We start from the raw sequence: 26,837 nt of genomic DNA on the forward strand, positions 1-26,837 counted from the left end.
TTATAATACAATAAGCTAGATGTATTACATCGTCACTAGCCACGCTTACTGAGTTCGGAAGCACATTGCCTACCCTACCACAAGTAGAATGGAGACGATAGGCGTGGTATGCGAAAATGAATACATTGATAAACCATGTTGCCATAGATTTACACTGTCATAACATCTAGACCAATTGTTTCTGGATTATTTCTATTGATACAAAACTGATACTTACATATGTAGATACAAAATAGTTTGAAGAATAATATATGTAGGTATCATAGTCACAACAAATCATATGTAATCGAAATAGTTCAAATCATAACATAAAAGCATTCAAAAGTTTTAAATGTGAAATATCAATGCAACTAAGCGACCGTTAATGAACATGGTGTGTTTGGATACTTGCACCTTTACAGCATAGAAACAAAAAACCGATATGAATATATTCACTTGTTCCATATATCGTTATAATCCATTTGCACAATATACACACGTCAATCTCAAAAGACTTCAAAGTGCATTTCTCGTTTTCAACTTGTAAAAGCAAATGGCTCGGTGACACTTGCCCATTCTTGAATTTATGTGTGACCGTAAGAAAAAAAATATGTAGCAAATGATTCAGGTTTTCTGAATATGATAGACAGTTTTCATCACTGTTGTTTTGTAGAAAACATATAACAAACTGGAGATAACACACTTTAAAACGCTTTTCGACGAAGACAATGTTTGAGTTGAATTATTTTCTTTCTCTATTTTTTGTCGTTGAAAATATGCGTTTCAATATATTTCATCATGGGGTCATAACAGTTCTTTGCGTCAAAAATTAACTTCATTTGTTTCTTTATTACAACGATGTTGTTAATTGCTTTACGTCCAATTTGATATATTTTACATTTGTACAAAAGTCACTAATTCTAGGTGAAGTGCCTACACTTCTGAGTTATGCATTGTACTATCGGAAGTAGCAGTGGGGTTCTCTATTGTTCTAGGCCTATCGCAACACGGGGCTTTCGTTTTTAAGGTAATATCTGAAACACCCGCGTCATTCACTTCTAGTGTCGAGTACTTGGCGATATCACAATTTAAACTTATGCTAAACACCTTAATTTTAAAAACGCCGTTGGACCTTGGTCTCCCGGTTGCGATGCTAGCACCCTAGCCACTAAGATCTCGCGACAGCTGGAAGTATAGATCAAACATAAACATGTAAACATATATTATAACATCTAACTCACATTTACAGGAATCGTTACAATGAAGTTAACGTGTTCTATGTTCAGCAATAAAAGATACAATTCTGTAAAGAATATTTTCCTATGCAATTCGGTATAAGCTTTCATTGATATACCGGTATCCATTTATGAAACATATCCGTTGAAAATGAAGACGCCAGCCTTAGCACCTGCCTCACTGACCTATGGACAATGCATTCCAAAATACTGATATATAATTATATTGTTTGATATCCTAAAGTATATCATAATAATTTAAAAGAAATGATGCAGCTGAGATGAACGACCTTACATCGAAGTAGAGCATGCTTCGGCTTATCCATGGTAATTCTTGAATGTAATTCAATGTTACATAAAGCTTGTCTATATCATCTACATCATTGAAATAAAATACTCGATTTGCAACAAATCACAATGAAAATGAAATTCATTTTTTACACACGTCAGGAAAACAAAGTGGAAATACATCATAGAAGTTTTCGGAGTTGTTGAGGCCAGCCTGCTTCCCCCTTCCATTCTGATTTTTAAATGGTGATATCCTTCTGGGGCAGGCTTTACACAATCTGTGAAATAAAACCATTGCTTTGATACTATGGTATCGATATCATAGAAATGTGATCTTTATAGTTTCATTCATGTGTTTATTAACTCTATTCTCTACCATGATAAGCAACACTTGTGAGATTATTTCAAACAAGTATTTCTCTGCTTCTAAATCCATCTCGTATTTGTTTCAGAAGAACTGAAACTTTTATTGATTTTCTTTATCTCAAAATAATCAACATCAAAGCAACATAATTACCTTATCTTTCAGCCAGAGGAATTCATCTTTCTTTACGTTATGACCAGTTCTTGTTTCGTGGTGAGGACAAATGCCCCCAGTGATAATTTTCATTTTCTCCTCCGAAATGAAACCACCACCATCCTTTTTTGACATGCAGTAGAATCCAAGCGAAAATGTGATGTTTTTGTGGAAAGTCTTGGTAAGTTTGTGTAACTCTTTTTCTACCGTCTCTCTGATTTCCCATACAACATTAATGTCGAGCTCTGTATCGCTGTTAGGCCTGTACACCTGCAGACGGATATCATCATCGTCCACGCCAAGGAAAATGAAGTGACTTTTAAACTTAAACTCAGACACATTCTTATAGATACATTTGTATCCATTTGTTAAGGGCTCCCAGCCATCGAACGAAAAGCAGGAGACAATCAATCGATGGTAGACAAACAAAGGCAAGAAGTCAAAGTGGAAATACAACACAGAAGTCTTCTGAGTTGTTGAGGCCAGCTTACTCTTTTCTTGCTGTTTGTAATCTCTCTTTGTCACACTGGGAACGAGATGAGCTTTTTCCTTTCCATTGACAAGCAATCCTAATCTCTCCATGAACGTAAGTATGTCATTTTTGTAACGTTTGAAATTGTCGTTTGTATTCGTTTCTCTCCATATTTCACATAAGACGTCATCCCTTAGTATCCCTGTTTCATTAAACTCCGTCCATTCTGCCTTTGTTCTAAACTGTGCATGTTTGCTGTCTGTGATGACCTCTTTGAACGCATTTACAAACCATTGGACGTCTAAAATCACTTTGTCATCTAATCCATCTTCATTGAAATAAATAATTTTGCCAATTTCATGAAAGAATTTCAGCATATCCTTTAGATTGCTTAGTATTTCCTCCTCATCTTCTTCTTCTGTTTCTTCGTCTTCTTCTTTCTGAACACCAGGTTTAGTTTCTGTGATACGTTGCATGTGGTTCTTGATTTCATCTACAGTGAGGATTTTATGGTTTTCTTTTTCAGTGCGTATGAATTCCTCAAATCTGAACCAGCTGCTGGGTATGCATTCTCCCCAGTGTTTCTGATTCAATATTTCTGCAACAATTGCCTTTTCAATCTCTGGTATTGCAGACAAATGTTGTCCGCCGCTAATGCCTATTCGGAAACATTTTTTAAGGAATCTATGAAGACCAAGTTGATTTGGTAGCAACTCCAGCAAAGTCTTCAACACACCCTGACAATCCTGATAACAAAAAAGTATAAACATAGTATCAGTGATTGTTGGGTCGTAGTAATGTAAATTAACAACTATTCATTTGTATCAAAAAACCTGCATATAGATAGTATACCGGTGTATTCTTCTCCATCTAGCTATATTTTGGCAAATCCTCAAACCAATTGTAACATAAATGAAATGTTTATTATTCATGAAACCGCATACAAGCACCATCTCGAATTTGGTGTTTGTATTCCGAGGTAAAATAAAAAGGCAAAGATAACGAAGAATGATTAATATAATCATTATAAGGAATATAAAAGCAATAACTGAGCAAACAGGGACTCCTGAACATATCAGAGGCTGGATCGGGTGCTTAGGAGGAGTAGGCATCCCCTGTCGACAGGTCACACCCGCCGTATCTTGATCAGGTAAAGAAGTTATCCATAGCCAGAGTCAGTATGCCAAGAACGGTCTAATATTTGGTATGAAACAAGCCAAACAGCATTTGACCTAAATGACACATTATTTTGGCAACCTATATCGTTATAATAACAATGCGTTTTGTAAAAAACTGAATTTAAACGAGACTGTTGAAATTCCTGTAACATGATCATGTTAGTAGCTTTTCTTGATTTAAAAACTGATTATGCGCAGAACATGGTCTTGCATATCGATTCGGTCGAAAGATAGAAACAACATATGCATATGATAATAGAAACTTGCTACATGAATATGGAAATATATCAAACCTACAATGAACTTCCAGAACATACAAATACATATTGTACAGTCCGTCAGTATTCAGGATATAATTAAAGGAGAAAAATTTGACAAATACAAGTGACAAAACTGAAATCAAATTGATTTAAAGATTTCAAAACTTTTGAGAAAAGGGGGTAACGGAAATCTGAAACTGAATACATTATGCAAGCAACTAAGTCAGCAAATAGATGAAAATGTCTTGGTAATGAGGAAACCCAACAGCAGGACCTAATATACTATTCACAAAGATCAGTCCGTGTTTGAAGAAGACTGCTTAAGTATTGATATTATACACAAGAATATTTAAAAATGTAACAAACTATTCAAGATAGTTCTTATTATCTCAACTTCTAACCACAAGAGCACCGTCAATTATGAAGTGAAACATGCATAGGATCATTCAGCTGTTTAATATCAAAAGCAAACCCCGATGAGGCAGACTTTATTCATTCATGAAAATCATGCTTGCTCATATGATGAAACTATGTGAAATATATGTTACTTTTGTAATATTGAGGTTTACAAAGAAAGACAACGTTACAAGCTTTGCTAATTGGAATCAACATATTTTCTTCATGTAATCTACCTAATACCTCGATCTTTACTGAACACAGAAGGGTACATGGTATATACTTTTGTTTTGATGTGTCTAATACGTAATTGATATATTAAATGGAAATAAAATATGAATAAAGAAAAAAATATTTTGAAACTTGGGAGAAGTCTACACATCCAAACGTTGCTAATGTAAATACAAGTCTATATTTATTCCGATAGTTCGCTGGCAGTGGAATTCAAAGAAGAATATAAGGCTGCTGATCTGTGTAGGAAGTGGCCGTGCATAGGTTTTCAAAAAATCGCAATTTTCACTCAATTGTTAAACTGTTTGATCACTTTTTCATTATCTCCAAGGAACTTCGTAGTTGAGTCCCCCTTTACATTCACTGGGTTAATAAAACTTTCAAGTTCAAATTAGAAATACTTTCATATTGTCCTATTTCGTCCGTAGTTCTTAAGGTTGCTAATCACACTTTTGTTTATTCAATTGTCGAGTTTCTTTCTTTTGCAATCACTTTGATGCCATTAGCTAGATTGACTAGAGTGGATGTCAACGGTATCTTATTTTCTACCGATATCGTTCTTTGAAAATTTTAATTCTACCCGACAACAAAGCTACGTAATTTGATCCATCAACTAATAATTCTAGCATGATCACTTTACATCACATCGATAATGTTCCCCATGATATAGATAACCTACTAGGTACATGTGAAGTACCACAATAGCTGATATATGCATGCCTCTTACAGACGTGGTAGTTATGGTCCTTTATCGTAGTGCTATCCAGCAAACACGTGCCATTTGTTTGAATTGTTAAACAGATGGCTAGAACTTAAACGGCCTCTACCTATTTTATGTTTTAATCTATGTAGTAAGTTTAAGGTTTGATATGATCAATAGGAATAGTTAATCAGGACCTCCCATTCGCGAAGAAAACACTATAACCACTGACGGAAAGTATAATACATTACCATTGCAAACTAATGTAATTGATTGAAAAGAAGAACTATGCATTACAAATTAGAGTCGTACGGGATGAGATTTGCATCCAAAAACCCCGGGAATACATATCATTCAATTTTCCAATGCAAAGAAACGTAGTCCCTTTTTCACATATGCCCTGGTTTCAGATGTATTTTAATATAACTCCATAAAATGCTTAGAAAGAACAAACTTATTGGCAAAGACGATTTGTCACTAAATCAAATGCAATCAGAACTGTTTCAGACACATTGTTGATATACTTTTTATCTATTGATTTTGACTACGGACTATCCCGTTCACAGGTGACTAACTGGGGTGTAGCATGTCAATAGCGTTTGTGTAATACTCCTAGTGCTTTCAATGGTTATTATTTGTCAGACTTTAGATTTTATATTTTCATAAGATTTGTAACATTGATCACTGTTCGTTGTTATCGTTTTTCGTTTTCACATGTCACTCTTGTTGCAAGAAATGTCGGGTCGCATGTTTTTCGTATATTTAGTTTCTTGCTTAAGTATTTGATATCGAGTTCAGTTTTCATAAAACAGAAAATGTTGTTAGTGAGTTTTCACTTACTTGTGTGTTGTTTTCGCAGTGGGATGCAACAAGGATGACAGGCACTTCTTCATCGCAGTATGTGGAGATGGATTTTAGCCAAAACACGAAGTAATCTAAAACGAATTGGATATATAATTAACCATGAAGTCAAAATTGACACGTGTTTTATTCTGTCCTGGGATATGACAACCTATTAAATGACATATTTGACCTTTAAACATGACATATAAATGACCTTTATTTCCCACTCGTGAAATGACATTTACAAACTTAATACCTAACTATAGTTTGTGATTGCTCCGTCGCCATACGTTTGGTAATTAGAAGTGAGAATCACTGTTCTTTTGGATATGACGTTATTTGTAGAAAGGATGAAAGGTGAAGATCACGAACAGTGATCAATCCCATAGCTCCCTGAACCAATACAAAATAGATAGTTGGGCAAACACGAACCCCTGGACACACCAGAGGTGGGATCAGGTGCCTATGAGGAATAAGCATCCCCTGTCGATCGCTCACACCCGCCGTGAGCCCTATATCCTGATCATGTAACCGGAGTTATCCGCAGCCTAAATCAGTGTACCAAGAACGGCCTAACAATCGTTTTGAAACACGTCAGACAACATTTGACCCAAATGATAGGTTGTCTTGACGAACTAGATATCTACGTTATAACGACCATAGAATTTGAGAAATGCTGACTTCAATCGAGACTGTTGAAACCCTTGTACCATCAGCGTGTTTGGCAGTAGCTTACCTTGATTTAAAAACTGACTATACCCAGAACAAGCTCTTGCATATCGAATCAGTTGAGATATATAAACACCATATGCGGGTGATAATGGAATATTGCTACATAAATATGGGAAATTGACGATGGAGAAGCTGAAATTATCCCCTTTGTCATAAAGTTGAGTTGTTAGTTTGCCGTCAGTATCTGCTTTCAATAAAATATCTAAGTATGAAGCAGAAGTGGACGACTCTGTGGTGTCTTATATTTCAAGCTCAGAGGGATGTATCAAATCGACATATGAATTGAAGTATATTAAACGATGAATTCTGAATATGTCTTTCCGTTCTCTTTGTAACTTCAACTCCTTTTGTTAACAAGCCTTTTAATTTTACAAAATGATGACCACCAACTAATATTATTGTATGAATTAGTTTCCGTTTTCAATTCCCCGTTTTAGTAACACCGCAGATATAAAGATCTATATCTAGACTTACTGCATATTATCAATAATTTATGATAATGTATACATATGTATCTTACCGAATTGTGTTCGTATAATGAGGTACTATATAATACTTTTTTTGAATTATCGAAAATGCTCGCATGAGCAGTTAAAGATAAAATAAGAGGTTAAACGTCTTCCTGCTTTCAACTTTCTCAGACACAAGTTTCTTTAAACAATGTTTGATTCTAACCAATGGACTGCTTACAAATGTATCAGTCAACCCGAAAGACTACATCAACAGGGAAGTGAATTCCATTTATGTGTGGTACCTTTCGCAAGGGCATGCTATGTCATTTTTATTTTCATAAGTAGGTGCCTCTATACTTCTCTTCATATCAGTTTATATTAGTATCCAAACTTTGTTCATTTCCACACATGGCATGTATGTAATGATGTATATGATCCACCTTTTCTGAGGTAAGGTGTTTTATTTACTACACAACAATTTGGCTATTGTTTTATGTTATTTTAAACAGTCCTAAAACATCCAGTCACTGAGTTCCTTTCGTGTTAACTTATTTTCATACATGTGATGTTCATTGGTATCAAAATAGCACTACATGTAATTAAAACAAGTGCTCAGTGTATGGTATAGTAGTAAAGTCATAAAGTAGGCTTTGTCCAATATGTCTAAATGCATAGCAAGGCAATGTGGAACTTCGAGGTATTTCTCTTGCCAATATACAAAAGTATAAATGCATTGTCTTCAACAGAAGAAATTTGTAGGATATTACCGAATATTGTTTGTGTACTTATGTGTAATGTAACGCCACTCAGTGAGTACAGGTAATATATTACATATTAAGTATGTGTATCAAAACAGATCCTCTCCCTGTGGTTTAACAGTTATCCTGATGTAACCAGTGTATGTATGCAGGTAGTGGAGAGTAATAGTGTAGTACAAGGACAACCAAGCACCAGGAGCGGGTACACCGGTCAAGGGACCCCATAGAGGTCTAAGACAAATAACGAAAGGAAATGGACACTTGTGGAATTAGGACCATGTTCATTATTAGAACTCTTTATATCTTCATTGTGACATTTTCATGCGTTAGCTTGATATGGTCGCAGCCAGCTCATCCATTTGTTACATGAAGGTTTTCCTCAGACATATTAAAATTGTTATATTGAAATTTCATTTTGTATCTATTTATTATGAAAGAAATAAAGCAGGTCATGCTATTTAATCAAATTACTTTTTTTACTTACTTCGTAATGATAACCCGATACCATTGTTTCCAACTTTTATCAAATTTCAAGAAAATGTCAATATTCTTCAATGCCTTTCTTGTACTTTTACATGTGAATAGAAGATGCTCATGGTCTTCCACAGTTTGACAAATTCACATCAGGAAGAAAGACCTTTGTTCCATTTACCAACAACTGAATAATTACACAAAATACAGTGTAGTCATTTGTAGTTGAAATCTGCAATTTTTCTTTCGTATATGTGTTTTATTTTGGAAGTATAGCTATTCTTTAAAACAAAATTGTCAGTTATTTTGAAAACATGGTCCCATTTTTTTTCATATACTGGTTGAGATAATTTTGAATTAAAAAATATAAAGTAATAAAAATCACTCCTGAGATATTTCACTGACGTTAACACCTCCGTCTCTAAATTGAAATGATTCCTTTACAAGTATATTTAGATATTTTGTATAGGCGACATCAAATTTATTTTTTGTATAATTTAGTGGCATGGTTTAGCATAAAATATTCATACATTATATGCTTCATTTTTCCTCACTTTATTTGTAAAATAAATCGAATCATGCATGTCTACATCATCATTCAATGAAAGGTGAAAAAAAAACCAATGCAAAATAGAAAGTTGGGTAAACACTGACCCCTGGATATATCAGAGGTGGGATCAGGTGCCTAGTTGAAGTAAGCATTCCCTGTCGACCAGTTGCACCCGCCATTAACCTTATATCTTGACCAGGTAAACGGAGTTAGCCATAGTCAAAATCAATGTGTCAAGAACGTAACGTTTTTACATATAGGCACACGGTGGGTGTGACCAGCTGACAGGGGATGCTTACTCCTCCTAGGTACCTGGTCCCACTACTGGTGTGTCCAGGGGTCCGTGTTTGTCTAACTATATATTTTGCATTGCTTATAGGAATTATGAGATTGATCACTTTACGTTATATTCACCTTTCATGTTCAAGTCCGGGAATTGAGGGGCAATTTTGCCAAAACCCACAGTGAAATATCCAAGTTCAGTTTGAATTTAAAAATTTGTTATTGTGTTATAATGGTTAATAACAAACTGGTATTTAAATGTTCAATCTTTCTTTTATCAGAATTGGCGTTTCTTTTGATCTAAAGTCTTAAACATGTATAATCTCACTTTTCATCCAATTTACAAAGAATGGAGGTATAGATTTATAATGAAACATATTATCATTCCAAATAAGTTCTGACAACAATTCATCTACTTTCAATGTAGTTATGGCTTTATATATATATATATATATATTTTTGCTTTGCTGAATGTTATTAAAACACCCCACGGTAGAATTGTGGTATTGTGTTATTGTACAAATAACCTCTATCCAAAACTTTATAATATGTTGTTTTTCTAAATTTTGTCACTGGCATATCAATTTCCTTACCGCCTTATGCAATTTCCACGATGAATGTATTTGTTTTCATTCCATCTCTCTTTTTTCATAAAAAGTTAAATATAATTTTTAATATATTTTTAGAAAGACACTAGGTTTAGGATTAAACAAAATAAAGACATTATGCAAGGCGAAGATAACGAACAGTGATATATCTCATAAATGGTGTGTCCAGGGGTCTGTGTGTGCCCAACTATCTATTTTGTATTGCTTATAGGAGTTATTAGATTGATCACTGTTCGTTATCTTCACCTTCCTATAAGCAATACAAAATAGATAGTTGGGCAAACACGGACCCCTGGACACACCAGAGGTGGGATCAGGTGCCTAAGGGGAGTAAGCATCCCCTGTTGACTGGTCACATCCGCCGGGAGCCCTATATACTGATAAGGTAAACGACGTTATCCGCAGTCAAAATCAGTGTGCCAAGAATGGCTTAACAATAAATCAATTTAGATATTGCAAGCGTATCTATAATCGTACATTTTCCAAAGATAGTTAAATTTCGTCTTTTCCAAGCACTTAATACGTTTTCCCAGTTTTTCTTATCTACTTATCCTGTTTTTAGCCATACTTGTAAAAGTCTGGCAATCAGCATGCGAATCGCCAGTTTAGCCTAGTCATTCTGTCAAAATTCAAACCAAACCTAAAACTAATTGCTACAAAGCAAAATAAAGATATTTACATGTATACATAGCATATTAAAACTACAAAAATATAATTGAGGAAATGATTTAGGACGCAAATATTAGGTTTTCACTGAAAAATCTGGAAACACTTAATACCGTACAAGGCTTACATCAATAATCATATCAAATCCATATGCAATTTCCGAATTCCCAATAGTTATCTCCCTTTGTGGAACTCTTACGCACAGTGAGCGCAAAACATACTATCGTCCACTGGGTACAAATGAGTATCGCTGCCTTCATATAATGCCTAAAGGTCGATTAGCATATACCATACAACCACCCAAACTGCAGGGACGTACAATATTAGTAAGTTTTTTAGTATTTGATAATAAAATAGCCGAAACCAAAAAAAATCGAAAATCAACTTTTTTTAAATTGAAATATCACGCGTGCAGAAGAGGAGATAAAATAATTCCATATCTAATTTAATGACCCAATTCAATCAAATATTATTCTTGATATTACAAGTTTAATATATATCAAAGGCTGATATAAACAAAGTTTACACTTTTATTACTGTTACCCATATTTACATAGCCATTCTATAGTATATGTATACATTGTGTATCCACCAAAGCATTCAACAGAACACTGAACGTACCTCTATCAGAAAAGAGCTGATATATCAGAAGATGCGTATTGGTATCAAATTATTTAAATTAAAACTTATTAAAATAAAATGCAGATTACGGGATTGTATTTGTACAATCAATAAAAACGCTTTTCAAATACAAGTTGATGTATGGGAAATGGAATTTTTGGGGGCAAATATTGTTTTCTAGTGGAAAATCACTGAAAACTGGAAATATAGATGATTTGGTCAACTATCTCAATTTTCAGTTATTTACAACTAAGATAATAGTTATTTTATCATTTACTGATAACGTATTAAAACTATACAAATTTGATTTTGGATTTAAAATTCATATTTCAGTAAAAAAAAATTAACAGAGAACTGAAACATATCATTTTTTGATTCTTTGTACTGTTTTATATTGCAGTTACGTATTAGTCCTTTTCTATAAAATTTGATTGTTTTTTTTTTAAATAAAAACCTTTATAACACCGCCAAAACACGAAATGAGGAATGAGATACGAGGTACGTGGCTGATGTCTTTTTAAAACTTGTTCGAGGTACAACGTCCCACTGATTCAAATTCCCGACAATCGTCCACATTGTCTGCCATCCGTATTTCCTGTCATTTGTTCTCGCTAACTCATTTGGCGTGCCCATATAGCGCATTCCTAATTAAAAATTATTGAGAGTAGGGTCTTTTAATGAGACAGCTGATTGCACAATAAATCACTAGAAACCAACAGTTACACACATAAGCACGTATGACTGACTCCGGTACTCTTCGCAAGCAGCAGGTACGGAAATAAATTATTAGAATCGGAATCTGAAAATGAATTTAATTAACGTTTAGACTTGACAATCGTGACAGCGTATTCATCTACAGATAATGTAACAATGGATTTCGCTTTTAAAGTGGCGATTTTTGGACAAAGAACTGGCGAATCGGCATGAACTAGAATGTGTACGAGAGAGAATCCCCAAAGCCATCATATCAAAAACACTACAAGCTTACGTGACATGTCAAATGGAGTGTCATCCCAGCTTAATCTTGATCCTAAAATAAAACAATAATTGCCCAAAATTCTGGGCAGAGGAGACAACTGCAGTCAGAGAAACAACTCTTGGATACAATGGCAGGTCCTAGATAGGAAAATGATGACCAGCAATATTAACCTATGGGAAATCAGGGCAACGCATTGAGCAATGTACATGTAGCTATGTGTGCCGCCAAAATACGAAAACCAACGAATGCCGACACAGGGGAGTCTAAGATAAATTTTGACCGGATTTTACTGGACTTCAAACTGAAGATCTCGCTTTTCTCCCCAAAATCAACAAACCTGATACCGAAATCTAAAAAAAAAAAAACCAAACCCAAAAACTGATATTGCAAAATAACTATCTTTCCACAAGGAAGACGTATCATATCTCAATTAAATGCACCAACAGAAAAAAGGATATATATCGACTATTTTAACACCTTTCGTGCATACTTTGAGCGCAATTATCAGGGACAATTCAGGTTTGCTACCACACACCGGTTGCTGTTGGTCAGTTATGATTCACATAAACATGCAATTTGAGAAGCCAATCGCTGCCGTTACTGACGTTGAAGCAGCCTGCAGAGAATTTGAAAGAATTCCAATCTCCATCCACTGCAGACCTGAGCTATTTACTCGGATTAATTCTAAAAAATAATATATTTTAATTCAAACTAATTGGATGTGATATGAGTTTTAAGAAATACCGCATTAATAAGAATCTGATTATGATTATTACCACCATAGCCGGTTAAGGATTGCAATAATTTAGGTCTATGTTCGGCGCTTACGGTCTTTAAGCAAAGAGTGATCTTTATCGTGCCATACTCGAGCGATTTGCCCACTTCCTTACTATTGAAATAATTTGTATACAGCAGATGTTTAAATTGGCTCCCGGTGATGGCGAATTCGCATCTAATTAATAAACCGTTATTGAAATTGATTAATTGCAAATCTTGTATCGCATATATATCCTCTGACGTTACTTGTATTGATACATGCAATTTCTGTAGTGTACCTCATACACCATTTCCATTGTGGTTTGAGCGAATACAATGAATTAATAAACATAGCCAAAACATCAAGTTAGGGTCACAAAACACTAAGTTAGGGTCGGATCAAGCGATTTGAGGTACATGACTGATAAGAATCATTCTTTTTTTAAATACCCGAAAGTTTGAAAGCAGTAACATGAGATCAAGTTGACTCAAATGCATTTGTTTTGCATACACGTACATATTTGATCTATCTAGGGTTTATGTTATTTATTCATTTTCTGCTTTTCCTTTGGAAAAGTATTTCAAATATCGATGTAGAAATGTTTGTACATTTACTTTCCAGAAATTAAGACTTTTTACGGACTGTGAAAGTTTGTGATTTTATTTAGTTGTAATATCTTCTTTTTTGGTTATGTTTTTTTTTTTGTGATCCTACATTAGGCCTATATAGCTAACATGCATAAAAATGTCGTGTACAGCGCATCGTAATTTCATTTTATCAGAGAGGAGAGAGAGGGGGGTCCGGGGTAGCGTCCTCGTTGAAATAATCTCTTTTGATCATATTTACTTTTCTCTTTAGAGTGGCGGAGCTACCTAAACAAATTTTCATTTTCTTGGTAAATCTGGAATTGGGTAAAAAGAAATTTTGAACACCTTTCTCAAAGAGTTAGGTACTTTAGGAAGCAAAATCGGCCCTGTCTACAAATTTGATCAAATTAAACACATAAGATGTCCACAATATGTCATTGTCAGAACACATTAATTTCTCCCTTTGTCTCTTGTCGTTTTCTTGTAAGCGTTAGTTAAATATAGCGTTGTTTCTAACAAAAACCGCACAAAAAGCCATGACGTAGACGTTTATAAACAACGTTTTGGAAGGCAAAAAAAGAACTACTTCAAACTATTCGACCCTAAATGGAATAGAAAGAAATCTACAAAATAAAAGATAAGTGTGTTTACTTTTAACCGTGGAATTAAGAACTAGGCTAGGCCATGTTTTTGTAACTTATCATTACCAATTATTGCCGAAAATGTGCGAATTTTGGTACAAACAGAATCAATGTGAGCTATTACCTATGCATATAGTCAACAGTTTTTTTTTAATTCTTCATGAATTCTTTTTAAAATATATTTTGCGCTTGGTGTACGTTGCAAGAGTTTTCCATATTTCATCGATATTTACAAATTTTGTCATACCCTTTTACCCATGTGAAAAATACATTACAAGGAAAGTGCCTGGAATTAAAATAATGACTGTTTCCCTTAAATGTCGTTTGTATAGAAAATTGAAGAAAATGTGTATTTGCCCTTTGTCATACCGCGGATATTAAGGAATCACACTGGTACATGTAATTGTCTAATCAAAATCAAGATGAAATTAGTGTATTTTAGCTTCACATATTTAAAAGAATTTTTCTTACATACGCGATTTTCTAATTTGCTTTTCAATCTAATTAGAATTAGATCTTCCATCCGCCCCCCGGTTTTCGATGGACGCGACGTATCGAAAATCGGGGAGCAGATGGAAGATCTGATTTTAATCAGATTGATTTCCTTTTATTCTTTTTTCTCAATTTTTGCATCCCGATTAGGAAATGCTGGGTAATTATAGTTTACTAAGGAACTATTTGATGTTGGTAACTGATGCTACTTCTTGGAATGCACTCAGGCTGTTTACACACATGTGAAAAACACGCGGATTTGGTTACGTTTGCGGATAGGTAAAAAATTAAAAAATCCCGTGCAGGGTAATGGGAAAGGAAGCATAGAATATTTCTGACTGCCGTATCAATTTATCAAACTGATATTTGATGATTATTTTTTCTATATAGGAGGCCGAATTATTATACAGTGATTTTTTCTTGATTTTTTTTATTTACCAACAACAAGTCAATTTTAAATCAACATTAGGGTTCAAATTTCAAAGTATGAAATTATGTATTAATAGGATGTATAACGTATTTAACTCGGGATGTTTTTTATTTATTTTTTTCTCTTCCGCTCTCGTTTTTCTTTTTCTCTTTAGATGTGTCCATTTCTTTAGTATGCCCAACAAGACCCAGAATTAAATGAATAAATAAGAATATGAAAATAATATTGTTTCACTGAAGATAATCATCAAATCACAAAGCAAGCTAAAGTTGTTCATGCCATAGCTTCAAACTGTTCATTCATCTAACTTCATTTTACGATGATAGAAGGAAGTTCAAATTTTCATTTGATTATAATGACAACATTTGTGCAAACCTACTTCTATGATTTATGGTAGTCATATTTCCATATCTTTTAGTAAATATCATGGATAATTCACTAGCATTATGACAATAATTTTGATTAGGAAAAAAAACACACACTATTTATGAAATGTTGGACGTTTTATAAATATCGGTAGGCCTAATGATGAGATATTTGGGTACTCAACAACGATGGGTATCGGCACATCAAAAATTGAATAAAAAAACATGTTAAGGGTAAGATCAAACGTTAATGTTTGATAAGAACAAAACAAAACATTTAAGACTGATTCTATGTAACTATCAAAATTCAGTGGCCACGATATGTCACAGATTTTTATGAAACTTTGTGTGTAACAATATTATGATAGCTATAAAACAAAAAGGACATGCAAAGGTTTGACTTATCAACGGTTGCCATGGAAACCGATCATCTAACAACAGCTGGACAAGATGTGCACATGTATTTTAAATTTTGAATAATCAAAAATTAAACGCTATTGTTTATAAAAACAACAATTGTAAAAATTATTTTGAGCTAGGTTCTAGCTTTTAGAATTTTTTTTGTATCTATTTAATCCTTGAAAACAATAAAAATAATTATTTTTATGATATATAAGGGTTTGATATATGTAATTTTTAGAGAGGGATTAAATATATTTGCCCAGTCATTTGGTGTAAACTCACATGCTAGTAAAATGTATTGAATCTTACTTTAAAAAAGTACAGAAACACAGTTGTGGAGAAACCAAAGGTAAACACATAAACCAGTAGTCTCCTCTGGTGCACAAACCAAAATACACCAGAAAGAGTTATTGCCCTTTGTAACACTCTCTTGTATTGGAGATATGAACAGCCTTCATTTGTTTTCAGTATGGCAGGAGGTGGAAATTGAGTTTTTATTCAATTTGTTCTTCAGAAGTTTATCAATATCAGATGCTCTTTGTTCACTTAATTCACTACCATGATCTTTATCTTCGATTGTGCTAAAGGATTCCGGTTTATTTCATGGAATACAAATCCGTTTGATCTTTGCCATAGTCACCGGACTCTAGCATCCAATCGTCTACGTATTCGTAGAAAAAGTTAATGTTGTGGAATTTAACGCTTTATTGCATCACATCCGACTAAAAAAATGACCAGGGAAACAGAAGGCTGACAGACATATTCATAGAAAATATGAAAAAGCCCTGCCTATTGTCGTGTTGGAACTTGTATTGACGTAAGTATTCTATTTGATTTAGAATCCAAAATCTAAAGTAAAGGCTGAATAAAATGTATCAGAAAATTTGGCTTTTAGTAAACATATGAGAACCCCAATTTATTTTATACTGCCAGCCAGGCTAGTCAGCTATAGTGGTATACATGTAGACTGAACATTGTAAGTAGTCCTGTCATTTACTGCAGGGGTGTACAATATAGAATACTAGTTAAGTATGTCCCCAACCTAACATTCACTCAGGGAGTTTCCTATCACATTTACACAGAGTCCAGGGTCTGTAAAAATTGGGGAATACTTATAAAATCACGTTTCATGTGGAAATTTTCAAAAGGACTCGGCTTAATTTATGTAATCCTAAGTGATGACCCCTCTCTCTCTCTCTCTCTCTCTCTCTCTCTCTCTCTCTCTCTCTCTCTGACTGTCAAGTTTACAATAAAAACAAACATGTGAATGCCTGTGTGCATTCTAGATACGATTGATAAAATCATATATATTGGTGAGCCAGGCTACTTTCAAGTTTGTTTACCTGTGGTAACCCCCATTAATATGTGATGGTTCTAATTTACAGAAGAAATCACACAGATACTATTATGATTTAAAGTTTTCTCATATCTGTAATTATGAAATTTAGGACACTTGATTTGGAAAAATTAGATGATGAAAAATTGATGATTTTGAATTGGGTCCTGTAACTGGGCCCTCAAATTTTAATACATGTAGGTCCTGTCAACTGAAGTAAATAAAAAAAATATTAAATGTAAATTGTAAATATTCAAATACTTTTGAATTCTTACTTTTTCATCCAATAATCACATATTTTGGCCAAAGTACATGACCATTATTTTATGTAATTAATGTGTGCTTTTCTGTGTTTCAGCTGTATGAGCATCATACTGTGCAAATCACCTAAAGATGGAGTTGACCAAGTTGCTGACTTTGAGGAGGTAAATATTCAACATTAATACATACACATTGAATACATAATTTGAAATTCAAATGTGAATCCCAGTATTATAAATCCTAAAACAAATTAATAGATGTGGGGAATGTGGTACATTGGGTTTAGTTTCTTTGGTTATAGATCCTGTATGGAAACTGAATTCCCTAGAATAATCACAGGAGACCATCCATTTTTTATGTGACATGACGACTTGAAAAGTTTTCATCACAACTTCCTAAACATTTTTTATTATTTCACTTAATTAGCATACTGAAAAAGATTAGTTGTTTTGTTGTCAATGACGCACATATATATGTACACATGTGTATGAGCTCAGTATCATTTGTAAAAATGATTAATTCTAATTAGGTCAATGTTGAGAATCACTCAAGTGACCTACATGTTGCTATTTGTGTGAGTCAGTCATCATAAGACGTTAATTGAACATTAATATTTTTTCTTGATAACCACCCTTCGAATTCTTTTCAAATTTCTTTTAAGCATTTTTGGGACAAGGGGAATTAACATAGATTATAAATCTAAGGACTCTGGATTGATGGTCCTTTTAAAAATGCTCTATACCAAAATTGAGAATTTTGTTTTAGAACCAGGGTTTGATTTCTTCAATTTTATGGAGAAAACTTTTTCAGATATACACTTCGTTAAATTGTAGAGTTGGGGAGGGGGGGTTATAAGTGTATTTGACATTTATTTGTGTCAAAATTATGCAATTAATACTGAGGATTTCAGTAATAGTAATAGTCTGTTATTAAAACAACAGACACCTAGAATTAAGATCACAATGAAAGCATACATGTGATAAGGAGGGGGGGACTTCATAATAATGCCTGAAAATTCTTAACAAGTAAATTTTAACAAAAATTTTACACTAAAGATGCCAATTCAAGATAATTAACATGCTTTGTTTATTGGCATCTGGTGTACATTTAGCAACAAGTAGTGTTGTTCATTGTGAAACGATAAATTAATAATGTACATGTATGCGTTGGTTGTACATGTGTTTTAGGCATATCTTATTGCATGTTTTGTTGTGTTTGGTTGTCGAAAATATTGATAGAAATTAATAATGAAAAATTGCTGATATACTAAGGACATCATGATTCTGATCTAAAGAAATTGAGGACTAGTTAATATTTACATACTTTGTTACATCATGACCACACATTGCTTGCAAGAAAAACACACATGGGCCACATACATGTAATCAGTGACTAAGACATTTTGTTCAGTTATACTGTTTTCAAGTCATTACACTTAATTCTTAGAAAAATTCCTTAACTGGCAATTGATTGAAATCAGAAATTGTAAATTTTCTATTTATTCCTTACTTGACACCATCGAATGACAATAATGTGATGCGCGCTCCCTGTAATCAGGGGGAAATAACTCGTATAGCATTGTGAAAAATGTAGCTCATTGATTATTCACATACGTTTGAAATATTTTATGGTTATACAAGATTTTTTACAATAACTATTGAAAAAGACTCGAACACAATTTATGTTCATGTTATGCATACATCTTATTAAATCATTGACTCCGCAAAATATTATGATATCACAGGAGGGTGGAACTACCTTAAATAAAGCTGAATGCTTATGAAGTAAAAACATAAAGGGGTACCAAAATTGCGAATTTCGAAAACACAGGGTTGTGAATGTGGGTCCAAAAGAGTCATATAGTGTATAACATGGATTTTGTAGCCCATAGAGCTATAGTGATACTTTGAATTTTTTAAAATTTGATTAATACTCAGGTAACCAATAAGGTTTGTGGACATCTTGTTAATTTATGAGTATTAACACAATTAATAGCTCTTCAATACAGCATAAACACATGGATACAAACTGTATCAAAACATAACATCCTTTAGGCCAATTCAACTTAATTAGTAAGATTATCATCCTGGGTCACCAAAAAGTATGGGGCAGACTGTGGGAAGATTTTATTTTTCAATTTTTATTTTCTGAGAAATATATTGATGACAAACGAGTTTTTGTCAACAGAAGTGCATAATTTAATGCCAGATATATAAATCTATGTTATTTCACAGATGATTTTTGAGGGGCGGGTGGGCGGGCATGATAATCTATCAACTAAGTAATTAATTAAGTGGTAAAATTACTATTCTAGCATCATGAATGATCTTGTACATGTACATTTAGTTTAATCAAATTGAATTAGGTGTGTACTGTATGAAAATGTGAAAAATAACTTTTCAATATTTGTTCAACACATTTTTTTAGAACTTGAAGAGCAGAAGATGCATTCCATGACTTTTATGTGATATAGAAGACAAAGAAGAGCTCTTGAGAATGGAAAAAAACTGCGAGTTTTACAGTCAATGAACACACCTCACGACACAAGTCCATCCTGATTCAGTAAACTATTCTTCTAAGGAAACACCATGACTGAGTTAAGATCAAGTTTTGGTGTCAGAAGACTAATGTAACTAAAACATTGCAAAATTAACCTGCAAGTGTCTTATGTGAGCCTACTGAATAAGGATTCATTACTGAACAGTTGAAGGAAAATCACTATTATAATGATTTTTTAAAAAAAGATGATTGTGTTGTTTGGATAACATTGTGATCCATGTTTGTTGAATAAACAACTTTGCAAAAATGAGTTGTTCTGTGTTAATATTATAAATTTACTAATTACTGGTATGTCAACATAGATTACAGTAACACTGAACAAACTTCAATAAATTTTAAAGTTTCATGCAGTTTCTGCAGTAGAAAATGACACCTATTGATTTTCTGGTCCAAAGGTCACCAGGTGCAATACAATACTCTGTACAATTGATGTCTGACCAGTTTCTTCAGAACCCTTTGATTGATAGTGATATTTCAAACAGGGGTTGCTCACTGATAGTATATGACCCCTATTGATTTTCAGGTCAAAAGATTAAAAATGGCAGGGGCCTCCGTGGCCGAGTGGTTGGAGCATAGCGTTCAAAATGACACGGCCTCAGTCGGCGCGGGTTCGAATCCCGTTCGCGCTGGTATTAAGTGAGAAAGTTTCCCAATTTACTTTCGGAAGGTCGGTGGTCTCTCCCCAGGTACATTGTATCTGGGTTCTCACTTTCACCAATAAACACTGGGCACCACCAGAAAACGGAAAAATTGTTGAGTGTGGCGGAAAATATCAATAAATCAATCAATTAAAACTGACTAGGTGCAATGTAGCTAGTACTCTATGTAATGGTGTCCCCGCAATATCTTGGGCCTGTTGTTCAATTATGATATTTCATATGTTGGTTGATTATGAATAGTAGATGACCCTAATGATTTCCAGGTCAAAGGTCAACAAATACAAGGCAGTACAATGAACAATTTATTGGTATCTACCCAATACCTTGAGAAGACTTTTTATAGTTATTGATAATATTTTACATGACAATACAGTACATGTAATATAGCTCGTTTATGGAAATGATTGCAAAATCTACTTGTTGTTTGGGGAGGGGGGGGGGTCCTACTGGATTACAGTTTATGTTTACATGTTTTTTTTAATCACTCTAACTAATTTTTATTAATATGTTTAACTTCTCCATGTTTATTTTTGAAATATCAATTGCTCATATTGTTCATTTTAACTGAAAATGGTGTAGGTTGTATTATTTGTCATTAGTATGAATTTTTGGCAAAATGCCCAAATCGACAGTTTTCGTACTACAATAGATCAATTGTACTACATTTCACCATTAATCTTTTTATATAAATTAGGAGTCTTTGATATGGACACCCTTTGATGACAGTTGATTATGCTGTATGTATTTTCCAAATTATCTAAATTCATCAACGAAATCCAACAAAAAATCCCGTTTTGGCAAAATGCCCAAATCGACAGTTTTCGTACTACAATAGATCTATTGCACTACGTTTCACCATTAATTTTTTTATATACATTAAGAGTCTTTGATATGGACATCCTTTGATGACAGTTGATTATGCTATATGTATTTTCCAAATTATCTAAATTTATCAATGAAATCCAACAAAAAATCCCGTTTTGGCAAAATGCCCAAATCTACAGTTTTCGTACTACAATAGATATATTGCACTACGTTTCACCATTATTTTTTTTATATATATTAAGAGTATTTGATATGGACATCCTTTGATGACAGTTGATTATGCTGTATGTATTTTCCAAATTATCTAAATTCATCAACGAAATCCAACAAAAAATCCCGTTTTGGCAAAATGCCCAAATCTACAGTTTTCATGCTACTACAGATCAATTGCACTACGTTTCACCATTAATCTTTTTATATATATTAAGAGTCTTTGATATGGAAATCCTTTGATGGCAGTTGATTATACTGTATGTATTTTCCAAATTATCTAAATTTATCAATGAAATCCAACAAAAAATCACTTTTTGGCAAAGTGCCAAATTATAATACATTGGTACAGCGGTCAGTAACACACTCTTTACCATAGGTGGTTATAGATATCATAAATAAGGAGGGAATTTTATGGGGAATCGAGATTTATGGAGAAAATTAGATGTCTTTTTCAATTTGTTATATACCACAAGGACAAAACATGGGCAAAACGGGCTGAATTTGCAGTTCAATTAGCCCTCATAGACTGCTGTCGGTTTCCATGGCAACGGATGGTAGAAATTCGGTTGTGTGGTTGAAATTATGTAAGATGGTGCAAGTAAAGTTAATATCTAAGACCTAAACCTTGCATCCTAAAATGAAATTGTCACTTTCGATTTTGATATAGTTTATCTCTGATTATGTGTCTCTCATTCTGTCTGTCTTTTCCATCCTCATGATGGATACTTGAAAATTTTTCTCTCTGTCATATTTCATATTTTGAAAATTAAATACGTGGATTATTGATTCTCAGCTCACTGCTAATGTATGACATTAGCATATTTTACCAACAATATTGGGTGTATGATCAATGAATTTAAAATATATTTTAACCCCCACCTATTTTTTTTTTTTTTTTAGAATTTTATAATTGTTTGAAAAAATTACGATTTACCTGCCTGTATAGATCGATGTATTCATCAAGTATATATTTATAATATTTCAAGTAGATTATCTCTTGATTCTAACGGTAATTTCCAGTAATCATGTATAATTATACAGATGCTATTATTATTATTATTATTATTATTACGTGCCTGTTAATATCTATGTAGGCCTACTCATCAAATACATATTTATAATATTTCAAGTAGATTTATAACTCTTAATTGTAACGGTAATTTTCAGTAAGCATGCATACTTATACAAATGCTATTTTTTAAAATAGTTGTAAGGCCTAAACGTTGCTAAAACAGTAATTCATGAACCCAAAAGAAGAGTTGAACATTCTATCAAACATGACATTTTCATTGCGTTAAATGCACTTGAAAAAGCTATTCCATAATTTTGCGATATACCTTAATTTTTCGGGGTGACTTACGACTTCTGTCGGCCAATAATGAATGCATATTATGTAAGATTCTCCTTTGCTATTCCATTAACGCTGATATTTCGATTCTTTTCATGGATGAACACCATTTTTGGTGAAATTACAATCCAAATGCGCCGCAGTAAATGATTCCTGATTGGTCATTGATTCTTTGTCAAGATACTGTTACTGGTCGAATATTTGTTGAATTATTCATAAAACTGGGGCCAATAACATGATCTCAAATGGAATGCTATCAGATCTTTCTCCAGTATTACGGCTATATAAGATAATGGTTTAATTAGATTAATCTTTATTACTAATATTTTTCAAATGTTCTAATTATCTAGTGCGTTTCATGTGTGTTTACGAAGAGTGTAATTATGTGGTGAATTTCATGGAAAATCGCAATAGGTCACGTTAGAACATGGTTGAGGACGATTCAGTATGTATTGTTTAACGTCCCGTAAAACCTGTTGTGATATGGGACCTCGATTTTGCTGTTTTATCCGAAGGACTTCCCCATTTAGTCGTCTCTTACGACGAGCAAGGGGTACTATGAACATATTCTAACCGGGATCCCCACGGGAGAATGAGGATGAACAAATACATCAGACACACTACCTAGTGAGAATAAGTAAGTGTTTATGACAAGTGGAATATATCAAATCCTGCATTTCATTTTACCTTGGTATGTCCAATCTTCAAAATGTGTCCGCTTTTGATCAATTTCTGTTGAGCTAACTTTGTCCTTGAAATTCTTTGACATGTCAACGACAAGGATGTAAAATGCTCTGTTGCTCAAGTAGACTTGGTGACAAGCATAGTAAGCACATTGCCCGGCAAAATCAGTCATACTCAAGGTTTTCAAGTGTGCGGTTTCTTCTGCTAGCCTGGGTACGAAGTCGTCATTTGAAATACTTTGAGGTAATTCTGAATAAAACAAGAAAATGAGCCATTGACTGACTGTGACCCTAAAATATAACTTTAATGGTTGTGTTATTCCTTTGATCTAGAGGTATCACAAAAGTCGTACACTGTAATTAAAGTTGGTGAGGAGGCACATACTGTTATGACATTGTTGATCTTGCCATTGAAAAAAAAAATCAAGTGAGGAAGTATCAACGTACGAATTGCTGTTTCTCAACCATTTCTTTTATCGGAATACTACATGTATATGATATTTTACAGAATAGCAAAATGGTTTTCATTTTTTTAAAGATTATATGAGGAGTTCATAATCTAAGAAAACAGTGCTTTACAACATTTTTGTGCGATTAAGTTGTGCTCGATTGTAATATAAGATGAGTATTTGTTTTCATTCCTGTCATTCTTTTCTGAAACATATTCAATTTCAATCGTTATAATAAAAAGTACATTTATCAACCATATTTTATTAGGAAACAAATATTGAACATTGAATTATTCCTGCTCGGTCATGGATTTAGCAAAACATAAAATGTTAAGAGTTAAATTTAAACATTTAGAATACTTCTTTGACCACCCTTTCTTTTTACAAGCATGGTTTGATATACGAAAAGTGTGTTTTAGCACTAAACTTCTTGAATATTGCGTTCGATTCACCTTGATGGCCACATCATACTTGTTGGAGTTTCGAGTCTAAGAGACACGTAGTTATCAATCGATTTGAGTTTCCTGCATTTATTGACAATATTCAATGTATTGAAGTAGAAAAAAAAACTTTTTTCGAAAAAAAGACTTTATTGAGAAATGACTTGCATGATTAAAATTGTTCGTTTACTATATGTATGCTGGAAGCTGGAATGTCTCAAAGCAATATGGCAGTTTGAAGTTCATATTACAAACCCTGAATCATAGTACGGTGAACGAACACTGAACGGTTTGGAAAAGAACGGCTTTGTTTGGGAAGGAACGTTAAACTGCTTGAACGGAATGGTTTTCAGCAAGAACGGGATGGTACTATTGGGAACGAAACCCTTTGGTCAAAGACGGGAATAAATGGTTTGGCCTGGATTTCAAATTCTGCATTTCGGAAACTTTCGGTATTTTTGATAAATGCATAAACATTGCAGGAAGAAATATTACTTGCCAACATAAAAAGTTTAAAGGACCTCCAACTTTAGCTGTAGCTTGTGGTTCCTTTTTAACATCCATCTTTTCAAAGAAAAAACGGCGGGTGTGACCGGTCAGCAGGGGATGCTTACTCCTCCTAGGTACCTGACCCCACCTCTGGTGTGTCCAGGGGTCCGTGTTTGCCCAACTATCTATTTTGTATTGCTTGTAGGAGTTATGAGATTGATCACTCTTCGTTATCTTCACCTTCCATCTTACACTTGTTGATGATAATTAAACACTGATGTATCTCCAGTATTGAATGCAGTGAATGAACACAGGCCTTGCACACTTGTCAATACAATTGATATTGTTACATTACAAACCTTCTAATTTCCTCTGATTCTCGTCAACTCGAAATAAATCGGTATACACATCTAAACCAGTTGTCGATTTTACATCTGTTATATCTTTCTTCTGAATTCTTTTTAGAAGCGTTGTTTTCCCGGCCCCAGCACAGCCTACAATCATTCCCCGCGCTCTGTACACCGGACTTACACCCTTCTTCGCGTTCTCCACATAGCGTTTTCTTTCTTCAAGATTCCAGGAGAGAATTTCAATCGGAACGCGATCTGAAATTAAGATGCATAAAATTCGTGGTAGCGGTGCCAACGGAATAGGATATCCCAGATGTTAAAGAAACACATCAGTATGCAATAAGTAATTCATTCATTTAATGTAGTAAACAAAGAAAACTGGAAAATTTGACAACTTCTCAAACGGTACTAATTAATGAGTATTTTATTTGACAGTACAGGTTTCTTTTGGAAAATGAGTTCATTATAATAATAACTTCAGGTATTTACACGTTTGTCCTGGTGTGTCTTTTCCTGTAGGTACTTTAACTCATCCAATATTTGATAATTAATTAAACTTACTTAATTTTGATACTCTTTTCCTGATGTCTTCATACTCCATATATCCGTCACTGTCGTCTTTAGGATCCACCATCACATGGGTAATCGCATCTAATCCCAAACGTTGGATATATTCATCCGTGAGATGTTCGGGTACAAACACGCACGGCTGCTGATCGGTCTTGTGATTCCACAAACGGAAATAATCCATCAAGGTATCTACAGACAATTCTTTTATGTATTTCTGAAGATCTTCATCAGACCGTAGACAAGATTCAACAAATTTGGACATCACTTTGTCTTTTAGTTTTACTTTATTTTCTGTCATTGGGTCATTCGTTGCAAATATTAGATAGCCATCATTGATTTTGAAAAGGTTTTCGTTGGAGTAAATTTCTTGCAATACTTCCTCCTCGTCAGCAATACTTGCGATTTTCGTCCTATGTCCATCAGACTTTAACATTGTTTCAAGGATGTTCCATGTTTTTTCTTTTTCCTTTCCTGAAAGTAAGTATTTATATCTTTTCATTTCTTTTTAAATGACAAAAATAGGCAGACATAACAAGTACTGATCAATCTCACAAATCCTATCAAGAACACACAATCGAGATTGGAACAAACACAGATCCTTGAACATACCAGAGGTGGGATCTGGTGTGCAGGAGAAGTAAAAAAAGTGTAATCTAATTCGTAGTTAAAGATAAGTATATCAAAAGGAGAGCCTAACAATTGATACTGAAGCACGTTGACATCATGCGATACTCTTTACAGTTTTGGATATCTTATAAAATGA

General features: G+C 33.7%; 1 protein-coding gene and 1 long non-coding RNA gene across 2 annotated transcripts; one reads left to right on the forward strand and one right to left on the reverse strand.

Moving 5' to 3' along the window:
• Positions 1-1,140: 1,140 nt before the first annotated feature.
• On the reverse strand, positions 1,141-26,507 carry LOC130053665 (probable serine/threonine-protein kinase pats1). Its single transcript, XM_056161052.1, has 6 exons — positions 26,066-26,507; positions 25,514-25,759; positions 23,781-24,026; positions 6,097-6,191; positions 2,020-3,237; positions 1,141-1,164 (listed from the first exon to the last, which is right to left on the reverse strand). Exons 1-6 carry the CDS (start codon positions 26,505-26,507, stop codon positions 1,141-1,143), a joined length of 2,271 nt encoding a protein of 756 aa, XP_056017027.1.
• LOC125682872 (uncharacterized) lies at positions 16,282-20,518 on the forward strand. The gene is made up of 3 exons (XR_007372712.2): positions 16,282-16,709; positions 17,587-17,653; positions 19,917-20,518. It is a non-coding gene; the product is annotated as an uncharacterized LOC125682872 (long non-coding RNA).
• Positions 26,508-26,837: the final 330 nt, after the last annotated feature.

The sequence above is a fragment of the Ostrea edulis genome, chromosome 3 (assembly GCF_947568905.1).
Source record: "Ostrea edulis chromosome 3, xbOstEdul1.1, whole genome shotgun sequence".
NCBI lineage: Eukaryota > Metazoa > Mollusca > Bivalvia > Ostreida > Ostreidae > Ostrea > Ostrea edulis.

Excerpts from the sequence above, each read along its gene's own strand:
- LOC130053665 (XM_056161052.1), bottom strand. The coding sequence starts at position 26,507 with ATGTTAAAGTCTGATGGACATAGGACGAAAATCGCAAGTATTGCTGAC. Across the intron at positions 24,027-25,513 it reads GAATCAGAGGAAATTAGAAG|AATTACCTCAAAGTATTTCA; the intron begins GTTTGTAATGTA and ends TGTTTTATTCAG. Across the intron at positions 6,192-23,780 it reads TGAAGATTGGACATACCAAG|ATTACTTCGTGTTTTGGCTA; the intron begins GTAAAATGAAAT and ends AATTCGTTTTAG.